The sequence below is a fragment of the Aotus nancymaae genome, unplaced genomic scaffold (assembly GCF_030222135.1).
Source record: "Aotus nancymaae isolate 86718 unplaced genomic scaffold, 86718_ANA_hifiasm-v0.15.2.pri h1tg000089l, whole genome shotgun sequence".
Taxonomy (NCBI): domain Eukaryota; kingdom Metazoa; phylum Chordata; class Mammalia; order Primates; family Aotidae; genus Aotus; species Aotus nancymaae.
The window spans coordinates 7,570,622-7,581,220 of record NW_026988504.1 but is presented as its reverse complement, the minus strand read 5'-3'; the positions used below and the strand labels follow the sequence as shown (position 1 = coordinate 7,581,220).

General features: G+C 55.3%; 1 protein-coding gene across 4 annotated transcripts; it reads left to right on the top strand.

Moving 5' to 3' along the window:
* The first annotated feature begins 1,288 nt into the window (after positions 1-1,288).
* Positions 1,289-10,207, top strand: TSEN54 (tRNA splicing endonuclease subunit 54). Of its 4 annotated transcripts, XM_012453722.2 has the most exons (10): positions 1,289-1,453; positions 1,553-1,616; positions 1,699-1,782; positions 2,095-2,193; positions 4,132-4,184; positions 6,827-6,928; positions 7,131-7,759; positions 8,694-8,754; positions 9,083-9,199; positions 9,687-10,207. In XM_012453722.2, the coding sequence occupies exons 3-10, from the start codon at positions 1,717-1,719 to the stop codon at positions 9,835-9,837; spliced, it is 1,278 nt and encodes a 425-aa protein (XP_012309145.2). In that variant the 5' UTR covers positions 1,289-1,453; positions 1,553-1,616; positions 1,699-1,716; the 3' UTR covers positions 9,838-10,207. The 4 variants fall into 4 exon arrangements, 3 of the variants coding, with proteins under 3 accessions (XP_012309145.2, XP_021526579.2, XP_064225234.1); XM_021670904.2 differs by lacking the exons at positions 1,289-1,453; positions 1,553-1,616; positions 1,699-1,782 and having other exon boundaries at positions 2,047-2,193; positions 6,827-7,759; positions 9,687-9,930; XM_064369164.1 differs by lacking the exons at positions 1,289-1,453; positions 1,553-1,616; positions 1,699-1,782; positions 2,095-2,193 and having other exon boundaries at positions 4,065-4,184; positions 6,827-7,759; positions 9,687-9,930.
* Positions 10,208-10,599: the final 392 nt, after the last annotated feature.

The following is a 10,599-nucleotide window of genomic DNA, read 5'->3' as shown; positions in this document are numbered from 1 at the left end:
TCTCCTTCTCCTTTTCCAAGGCCGGCTCGGCGCCTCCCGCAGGAAATCCCGCCCCTCCCCCCTCCCTCCCGCCGGATCGGGAGCGGAGGGACCATCCCGGCCGCGTAGCCAGGCTGTCAGTCAGCAGTGGCGGCTCCGCCCCCATCCGTGCCAGGTCCCGCCCCCATTTTCTTCTGCCCGCACCGGGGGCGCTGACCGGATCAGCGCATGCGCCCAGGTAAAACGGAGAGGAGGGGTGTGGTGGAGCGGAGGTGACCTGGGGCCCTGGAGTTAGAACCAAGGGCGAGACACCCCGGGTCTGACTGGTAGGAGAGAAGACGTAAGGTGAAGGGGGTTGGCAACCAAGACGCGGGATCCTGCTTGCAGTACTCTCCGCCCGCGGCCGGTGTCGCCCACCCGTGGCCGCTGGCCGGGCAATGGCACCACCTAGCGGACGGCGCCAGAGCGGCCCGCGGGGGCGATGCGGGGACCCCAGCCTCGAGGAGGCGCTCGTGCCGGGCGGAGGTGGCGCTTCAGCACCGTCGCGTGCCGGACAGCGCCTCCCGCCCCTGCCCCTTGAAACCTGGCTTCGGAGCTCAGCCAGAGGGACCCGACGGAAGACCCCAAAGGAATGGCAAACCTCCCCGGATCGCTCCTGACAGTCCCCGGGTGTCCTTTGGCCTGCAAAGTCTGAATTTGCGCACCCTCCGCTCGCCCTTCTGCCCTCCTTGCCCAGCCCGGACGGTGGGACTAAGCAGCGCGGGGCTGCGCAGGGGCGGTAACACGTGTGACTATTCGTACTGCCCTCCAAGCCGCCGGCTCCTGAGGCTTTACTGGTGAGAAGCCCCAGGAGGGCTGGGAAGAGGAGAGGGGGTTCGTGCACCTCCAGCAACCTGCGGGCTGAGCTCCGAGCCTCGGCGTCGGGGCGCTTGCCTCAGGGCGGGCACTAGGACCCGGGACAGTCAGGAGGGCGCAGAGCGGGCGGGGAAAGGGGCGGGGCTGCCGCTGCGGCACGGATCGGCGGACGCTAGGGCAGCGCGGAGCTCCGGTGGTGGGCGGGGCGTGGCGGCGCGCGCAGCGGCAGGCGGCGGCGGGATGGAGCCTGAGCGTGAGCCCGAGCCCCAGCCGGCGGCAGTGGAGGTTCCTGCGGGACGCGTGCTCAGGTGCGGCGCGGCGCGGCGCGGCGCGGCCCGGCCCGAGGGGGATGTGAGGGGGGCGCTAGACCAGAGCGGGTAGGGAAACCAGCGCCCAGACCGGGCCGGGCGGCCCCCGATGCGTGGCGCTGATCCTGAGTCCCCTTTTCCCCCAGCGCCCGGGAGCTCTTCGCCGCCCGCTCGCGGTCGCAGAAGCTGCCCCAGCGCTCGCATGGCCCCAAGGACTTTCTGCCTGACGGCTCGGCGGCCCAGGCTGAGCGGCTGCGCCGGTGCCGGGAGGATCTCTGGCAGCTGCTGGCGGAGCAGCGCGTAGAGCGCCTGTGAGAGGGGCGGGCCCGGGGATGGGAGGAGCAGGGGCGGAGACGGGCCGCGGGGCTTCCCGCGTGAACTGACGCAGACCCTTCCCCACTCCTCGCCAGGGGCAGTTTGGTGGCTGCCGAGTGGAGGCCAGAAGAGGGCTTCGTGGAGTTGAAGTCTCCTGCGGTGAGCAGCGGGCTCCGAGCTCAGGGACCGCCTTCCCTGCCCTCCTCCCTCCCTTGTGACACTTGCTCTGGGCCCCACACAGGGCAAATTCTGGCAGACCATGGGCTTCTCAGAGCAGGGCCGGCAGCGGCTTCACCCGGAAGAGGCCTTGTATCTCCTGGAGTGTGTGAGTGGGGCCCGGGAGGTGGGGAAGGAGTTGGGACCGAAGAATGGGAAGGACACGTTTTATCGGATAAAAAGCACACACAACCCGCTCTTTAGAGAACGAATAACCGAACCTCTAGAGCAGGAGGTAGTACTTTGCAGGCAGCAGGGATTCCAGTCCAAATTAGTGATGCCGCTCCGCTTTTCTGGTTGGCCACATTCTTGATGCACTGCTGGGAGGGGGAGGGGGAGGTTTCAGAGCCGGGAAGTTGCCCCACTACTCTATGGCAATGCAGAGAGGGCTCATAAGCTGAGCTGTTGGCCCCACTTCCAGGGCTCCATCCAGCTCTTCCACCAAGACTTGCCACTGTCTATCCAGGAAGCTTACCAGCTGCTGCTGACCGACGACACTGTGACCTTCCTGCAGTACCAGGTATCTGCCCCCACCCCGCCCCCAGGAGCCACCCATCCACTGAATCCGTGAGTACTGACAAGTACCCATGAGGTGCCTGGCACAGTGTCACATGCTGGGGCTGCAGGGCAGACGAGGGCTGTGCGGTCACAAGGCTTACATTGCAATGGTGGCCTGTTGGCTTCACGTAGAACCCAGTGCTGGCAGAAGATAAGGTCGGGGAGGAGAATCAGAAGAGACTGGGCTGTTCATTCAGGTCAGAGAAGGTGGGAGCTTGTCCCAGGTTGGGGGTGGGTGGTGTTGCAGTGGTGAAAAATAGATGAATCTCAGAAATATTTTAGAGAAAGAATGGATAGGATTTTGCCAATGGATTACATGTCAGGATTAAGGAGAGAGAACCCAGGATTACCATCCATGATTTGGGCATGTGCAAGCGGGTGAAGGGTGCTATCATATTCTGACTGTGAAGAATGAAGAGGAGCAGATTTGGGAAGATCAGACTAGTCAAAGGAGCTCTATTTCGGTTAATTTTGAGGAGCTTCTTGGACATCCTAGTGAATGTCAAGCAGATGGACAATTGGAATCCAAGTCTGGAGCATGAGGAGAGGTCAAAGCTAGATGTCAATATGGGTGCCATGAGCACCTGGATGGTATTGGAACTACTGGACAGTATGAGAGTGCTGTCAGAGTAGAGGGCTGGGTCTGAGCCCCGGGGCTCTCTGAGTAGGTTAGGGGGCAGATAAGAGGCAGAAACAGACTGAGGAGTGTCTGGTGATACAGGAGAAAAACCAAAGTTGCTGCCAGGCATAGTGACTCATGCCTGTAATCCCAGCACTTTGGGAGGCCAAAGCAGGCGGATCATGAGGTCAAGAGATAGAGACCATCCTGGCCAACATGGTGAAACCCCATCTCTACTAAAAATACAAAAATTAGCTGGGCGTGGTGGCGTGAGCCTGTAGTCCCAGCTACTCGGGAGGCTGAGGCAGGAGAATCTCTTAAACCTGGGGGGCAGAGGTTGCAGTGAGCCAAGATCAAGCCACTGTACTCCAGCCTGGGCAACAGAGCGAGACTCTGTCTCAAAAAAAAAAAAAAAAAAAATAGGGGCCGGGCGCAGTGGCTCACGCCTGTAATCCCAGCACTTTGGGAGGCCGAGGCAGGTGGATCACAAGGTCAAGAGATCGAGACCATCCTGGTCAACATGGTGAAATCCCGTCTCTACTAAAAATACAAAAAATTAGCTGGGCATGGTGGCGTGTGCCTGTAATCCAAGCTACTCAGGAGGCTGAGGCAGGAGAATTGCCTGAACCCAGGAGGCGGAGGTTGCGGTGAGCCGAGATCGCGCCATTGCACTCCAGCCTGAGTAACAAGAGCGAAACTCCGTCTCAAAAAAAAAAAAAGGAAAACCAAAGTCGCATCACAGAAGCCAAGAGAAGGTCTTTCAAAGAGGAAGTGGTTAGCTACGCTGAAGGCTGCTGAGAGATCCGGCAGGATGGGGGACATTCTTGTCTATGTCCTTCTGATATGAATACAGGGACACTCCACCTGTATCTGTGGAGGTGTGAGACTGGGGAGATGCCCACCACCTTCTGCTATCTTTTTGTTCCCATGGTGGTCAGCAGCTTCACTCTCATGAGCTTTGGTATCAGAATACTCAAATATTTCAGGGCGTGGTTGTTTTCTGGTTTCATGGCTGTCAGTTTTTTGGGATTTGCATCTAAGTCAAGAAATGGCTAAATGTCATTTATTCTGAGTAAGGTAAGCAGGAGGACACAGGAATTCTGAGCCTGAGATCTTTGGGGGTGGTGCTCGTAATGGAGCATGCTCCAACCTTAGTTGCAGGGTTTGGAAACTGGGGGCGTACAGGAGGGGCAGGGAGGGCTTGGGGATGGCATGTGTCTGGAGAAACCATTTGGTTTTTCCAGAAGTGGCCATCTGAGCTTCCTTTCTTTTTCTTTTGAGGTCTTCAGCCACCTGAAGAGGTTGGGTTATGTGGTTCGACGATTTCAACCAAGGTAAATCTCCTTCCTGTTTCTCTTCCACATATTCTAGTCCAGGGACCTGGCTGACTGGTCTCTGGTAGAAAATGGCCTCTCCTTACCTGGAACCCTTGGCTGGAGTGCAGCTCCTTGTACATGGACTGGGAGCCTCTGCTGGAAGTGTTCTGAGAGAGACAGGTTGGGAGGAATCCAGGTCATTGCACTTTATTCTGGGTTATGAAATCGAGCCCCATCTTCAGGTGACCTGCGCCTGCATCTGAGTGTGAGCACTGAGAGGCAGGGTTGGAACAATGTCCGACACTTAGTAGGTGCACAGGCAGGTACGTAGCGTGTATGCTTAAATGAAGGACTGGGTGAGGAATTTATAGTTAGTAGGGTTTCACATTTTTAATGCCAGGTTAAATGTTTTTTCTTTCATCACCTTAGTAATTCAGCATTGCTAAGAGGCAGAGACCTTCAGACTTAGCGTGGAAATGAGTACAGCTTTTGCAGTTACGGTATGTCACAAAAGCTCTAAAGCAGGGACATCTTTTTTCTTTTCTTTTGTTTTTTTGAGACTGAGCGTCGCTCTTTCACCCAGGCTAGAGTGCAGTGGTGCGATCTCGGCTCACTACAATATCCGCCTCCAGGCTTCAAGCAATTCTTCTGCCTCAGTCTCCTGAGTAGCTGGGATTACAGGCGCCCGCCACCACGCCTGGCTGATTTTTGTATTTTTAGTAGAGATGGGGTTTCACCATGTTGGTCAGGATGGTCTCGAACTCCTGACCTCGTGATCCACCCGATTCAGCCTCCCAAAGTGCTGGAATTACAGGTGTGAGCCACCTTGCCCAGCCCATCTTCTTTCTTTTCTTTTCTTTTCTTTTTTGAGACGGAGTCTCTCTCTGTCACCCAGGCTGGAGTGCAGTGGTATGATCTCAGCTCACTGCAGCTTCTGCCTTCTGGGTTCAAGTGATTGTCCTGCCTCAGCCTCCCAAGTAGTTGGGATTATAGGCGGGTGCCACCATGCACGGCTAATTTTTTAAAAAATTTTTAGTAGATATGGGGTTTCACCATGTTGCCCAGGCTGGTCTCAAACTCCCGACCTCAAGTGATCCTCCCGCCTCAGCCTCCCAAAGTGCTGGGATTACAGGCGTGAGCAACCATGCTCAGGTTTATGTCTTTTCTTTTCTGAAAGTGGAATCTAGCCTAAGGAAATAATCGTGGATGTGTACAGTGGTTCACCTGTGAGAATGATCAACAATATTTGTTGACTGTTTGCTGGGGGCCAGGCCCTGTACACATTGCTGAGAACAGAAGAGCAAAATCACTGCCCTCACAGAGCTTGCATTTACTGAGGAGTCACACAGAACACCCTCACTGTGCAAAATCAGTGTACTTGCAAAGAAGAGCTGAACAAGAGGCAGGCTCACACAGGTTAGAGGTGATCTCTTAGAGCACCTTTGTCCAGTGGAACTTTCTGTAGTGATGAAAATGTTCTGTGTCTGTGTTGTCCAGTACATGGGGCTAGAGCAACTGTGGGACTGAGTGTTTATTTTCATTTAATAACTTAAATAGCCTGGGCGTGGTGGCTCACACCTGTAATCCCAGCACTTTGGGAGGCTGAAGCGGGTAGATCACCTGAGCTCAGGAGTTCAAGACCAGCCTTGCAATGTGGTGAAACCGTATCTCTACTAATACAAAAAAAAAAAAAAAATCAGCTGGGCGTGATGGCAGGTACCTGTAGTCCCAGCTACTCAGAAGGCCAAGGCATGAGAATTGCTTGAACCCAGGCAGCAGAGGTTGCAGTGAGCCAAGATAGTGCCAGTGCACTAAAAAAGAGAAAATTTAACTTAAATAGCCACCTGTCGCTAGTGGCTCCTGTATTGAACATCATAACCTTAGAGCCTTAAAAATTCACAGCAGGGGTCGGGTGCCGTGGTTCACACCTGTAACCCCAGCACTTTGGGAGGCTGAGGCAGGCAGATCACGAGGTCGAGATGGAGACCATCTTGGCCAACATGGTGAAACCCCGTCTCTACTAAAAATACAAAAAATTAGCTGGGCGTGGTGGCAGACGCCTGTAGTCCCAGCTACTTGAGAGGCTGAGGAAGGAGAATTGCTTGAACCTGGGAGGGGGAGGTTGCAGTGAGCCAAGATCATGCCACTGCACTCCAGCCTGGCGACATAGTGAGATCCCATCTCAAAACAAAATTCACAGCAGGGAAGAATGGTGCAGTGACAGGGGGCTGTGTCCATACTATATTACTGAGTGAAAAAAAGATCACAAAACAGTGTGCTAGTACAATGCCATTTTTGTTAGAAAAAAATATATGGAGATTGAGTCTCATACAGAAAAAAAAAAATATATGTATATATGGAGAGAGATTAGTCAGTGTGTACATAAAAGAAAAAAGTGTTAATAGCAGTTATCCAAGGTTTTTATTTTTCTGTATTTTCCAAGTTTGCCAGCTCCTTTGGGCCATTGCCTAGGCAGAGGCACGTGGCTGGGCCCTGTGGCTGGGCCTGTACCCCTCCTGCAGGTCTGGGGCCTTAGCCCTTGGGTATGGCTCCGATCCTGGCCCACCAACTGTCCCCTTGACCCCTTTCCTCATGTATCACACCAGATCCCCAGGCTAAGGAGGTCGGTCAGTGGCCCACATGCTCTTCTCACCCCACAGCTCTGTCCTGTTGCCGTATGAGAGGCAGCTTAACTTGGATGGCAGCATGCAGCACTTGGAGGATGGAGATGGCAAAAGAAAGAGGAGCAGCTCCAGCCCTCGGTAAAGCCCACATCAGGGGCACCCCCCAGGGAGTGCTGGTGTCTGGGACCTTGGAAAATGCACAGGCTTTTCTAAGAACTAGGCTTGGGCAGCTCCCATGCAGGCTCAGGAAGACACTAGGGGACCTGTCTTCAGCTCCCATGGGACATGTGCACCTTAGCACCCAGGGGCAGATGTGCTGCTTTTCCCCCACGTCCCTCAGGTCCATTAATAAGAAGGCCAAGGCCCTGGAGAACTCCCTGCAACCTGAGAGTCTGGCAGCCTCCAGCCCACCTCCCTCCAGCCAGCCCAGCCAATGCCCAGAGGAGAAACCCCAGGAGTCAAGCCCCATGAAGGGCCCAGGGGGCCCCTTTCAGCTTCTGGGGTCCCTGGGGCCCAGCCCTGGCCTGGCCAGGGAGGGGGTGGGGTGCAGCTGGGAGAATGGCAGAGCTGAGAAAGGAGTCAAAGGGGCTGGCAAGCCACGCTGGAACTTCGAGCAGATCTCCTTCCCCAACATGGCATCAGACAGCCGCCATACCCTCCTGTGCGCCCCAGCCCCAGAGCTGCTCCCAGCCAATGTGGCTGGGCGGGAGACAGATGCAGAGTCCTGGTGCCAGAAGCTGAACCAGCGCAAGGAGAAGCTCTCCAGACGGGAACAGGAGCACCATGTGGAGGCCACGAGCTTCCGGGAGGATGTCAATGCCGATCCCGAGGTGCAGCGCTGCTCTAGCTGGCGGGAGTACAAGGAGCTGTTGCAGCGACGGCAGCTGCAGAGGGGCCAGAGCCAGGCCCCTCACCTGTGGGGCCAGTCCGTCACCCCCCTGCTGAGTCCAGGCCAGGCCAGCTCCCCAGGTACCCCCTCAGCCTGCCACATCCCGGAGGGCCACTGGCAGCTGAGGAATCACAGGACTTTGGAAGGGGCACAGATGAACCAGGACAGACTGAGGCTTAAGAAAGATGTGGGAGGAGGGAGCAGACCCACAAGGGAGGTCCGTTCTCCCAGGGAGCAGCAGGGCCTGTGTGGAAAAGCTTAGAGATGGTGAGTCAGGAGAGGTAAGGAGGGGTGGAAACTATGACCATATCCTTAAAATCATAACACGCATGTGGATGGCTTTGCCACCATCTAGCTGTGATCCCAACCTGTTAGATGGAAAAAGGAGGCGCCTTCTTGGCCAAGTGAAAAAAAGGCTTGCTGTCTGCTCTAAGCACAGGGAACCAATGGGGAAAGAATAAGCTAATTAATGTATTAACGGATTCCAAACTACTTAAAGCTTTCATGGGAACGTGGTAGATTGTAGATAACTAGATAGGATTGCCAGATCAGTTCAATTTGACTTTCAGATAAACAACTAATTTTTTAGTATAAGTATGTTCCAAAACTTGCATGGAATATGCTTATATTAAAAAAATGTTGCTAGGCCAAGCGCCATGGCTCATGTCTGTAATTCTAGCACTTTGGGAGGCCGAGGTGGGGAGATCACCTGAGATTAGGAGTTCGAGACCAACCTGGCCAACATGGTGATACCCTGTCTCTACTAAAAGTACAAAAATTAGTCAGGCATAGTGGTACACACCTGTAATCCCAACTACTTGGGAGGCTGAGGCTGAGACAGGAGAATTGCTTCAACTTGGGAGGCAGAGGTCGCAGTGAGCTGAGATCACGGCTCTGCAAGACTCCATCCCAAAAAAAAAAAAATAAAGTTGCTAAATCTGGCAATCCTAAACTAGATGGTAGACTGAGAAGTGTGACTCCCTCCCCAGTACCTTGTTTTCTCTGTCCTTGTAGCCATGGTCCTTCAGCATATCTCTGTGCTGCAGACCACACACCTTGCTGATGGAGGTGCCTGGTAAGTTTCCAAGCAGTGACGTCTCCATGGTACCTTGGCCACCAGGAGTTGGTGGTTAGGATTTGGCTCCTGAAATAGGGTGTGAGCTAGAGGACTGTTTTAGGGACCTCTGCCCCCATGCCTAGCTCTGAGCCATAACTAATGTTCATGTGTGTCTAGGGAAGAGGGAGAAACAACCAGTGGGTTAGCCCAAGGGTTCAGAGCTCCCCACCCTCAAGTGGCACCTCCGTGAGGCTGCTTCCAGGAACTAGTGGTGGGAAAGGGTGGGGTGGAAAAGAAAGGCTGGGAAGAAGAGTTCATGTCCTAACATTTCTCACTGTATTGTCAGGCTGCTGGAGAAGTCTGGGGGCTTGGAAATCAGCTTTGATGTTTACCAGGCCGACGCTGTGGCCACATTCCGAAAGAATAACCCTGGCAAACCCTATGCCCGGATGTGCATTAGTGGGTATGCAGTGAGCCAGCATTGCCCCTCTCCCAGCTGGTGCCAGTTCTCCTGTGAACCCAGTGGGACTCCTCTGCACTCCCCTGGCCAGTGTGCCAATCTCTGATAGGAACCTGAGGTCCAGAGAGGCTAAGCAACCCACATAAGGCCACACAGCCAGTTTGTGCTGCCCTCCTCTGAGCACCTCATTGCTGGCATTTTAGGGTAGTCTCTCACCAGTGCCATTTTAGTCTAGGGCTCACCCAGCGGAAGGGATGTGGATTGGGGGGATTTACAGGTTGAGAATGGTGGGCACCTTGCTCTTCTTAGCACCTCCCCAACCAGGGCTCTGGGGCTCTCTTCGTCAGAGCCCTATGTTTTGCAGACAGGAGAGATCCTGGGCCAGAATTCTTGCACCCTAGCTCCTGCCTTGGAATCTCCCTTCTCTGAGAGCCATAGAGCTTAGGAGTGGGCTGTGGCTGGGTCTCACTCTAACCCTTTGTCCCTGCAGATTTGATGAGCCTGTCCCAGACCTCTGCAGCCTCAAGCGGTTGTCTTACCAGAGTGGGGATGTCCCTCTGATCTTTGCCCTGGTGGATCATGGTGATATCTCCTTCTACAGCTTCAGGGACTTCACATTGCCCCAGGATGTGGAGCACTGACCTCACAGCTCTGCAGGGGATGGAGCTTGCTCCAGGGGACCGGGACTGTTTGTTCTCAGGGACCATCTCGGCTGCCTCCTGTACCCAGACTCTAACCTGTAGCTTCAGGGGCCAGTCTGGGCATTAGCCCTGGGTGTCTGATACTAAGAGTGAAACTGTGACCCTCTCCCCTTCCCTGCTGCCTTGCGGTGACCCCCCTGGAACTCAGGATTAGATTTTAAGGACCCAGGAGGTGGGGCAGAGGAGAGGACTCTGTGCCTTTAACGAGAGGGTGCCTGCTTCCGTGCCATAAAGCCAAAGCCATTAAAAATAAATCTCTTTTCTGCTGTTTCTGTATGTACTAGGTAAACCCCTCTGGCCCCAGCCCCTCACCCCTGCTTTATCCACTTCAGGAGATCCGCTTCCTCTGGTGCGGGATCTAAGAGTGAGGGAAGCCCGCGGGAGGGCAGGAACGCGACCTCGAACCTTTTGAGCCTTTCCCGGGCCTGCGGCGGAGGGGATGGGACATCACAGGGCTCCTGGAGGGAGGGCGGCGCGCCCACGGCCCTTCCCTGGGCGCAGCGGGGTGCGGGTGGTGAGAGGCGCCACCTGCAGCTAGGCGGTGGAGCCCGCTGCAGCCCGGGCCTCCGCGCCCTTTCCGCTCCCGCCTCATTGCTCCAACACCCTCCCTCGCTTGTGCTAAAAACTCCAGCCGCTATTGCAGACCCTGGGGCCAACACAGAGGCAGTGGGGCCCCCGCCCCCGAAGAAAGGCGTCTTGTTG

Coding starts and splice junctions, on each gene's coding strand:
- TSEN54 (XM_021670904.2), top strand. CDS start 4,160: ATGTGGTTCGACGATTTCAACCAAG. Junction 7,760..8,693: donor AGGCCAGGCCAGCTCCCCAG/GTACCCCCTCAG, acceptor CTGTCCTTGTAG/CCATGGTCCTTCAGCATATC. Junction 9,200..9,686: donor GCCCGGATGTGCATTAGTGG/GTATGCAGTGAG, acceptor TTGTCCCTGCAG/ATTTGATGAGCCTGTCCCAG.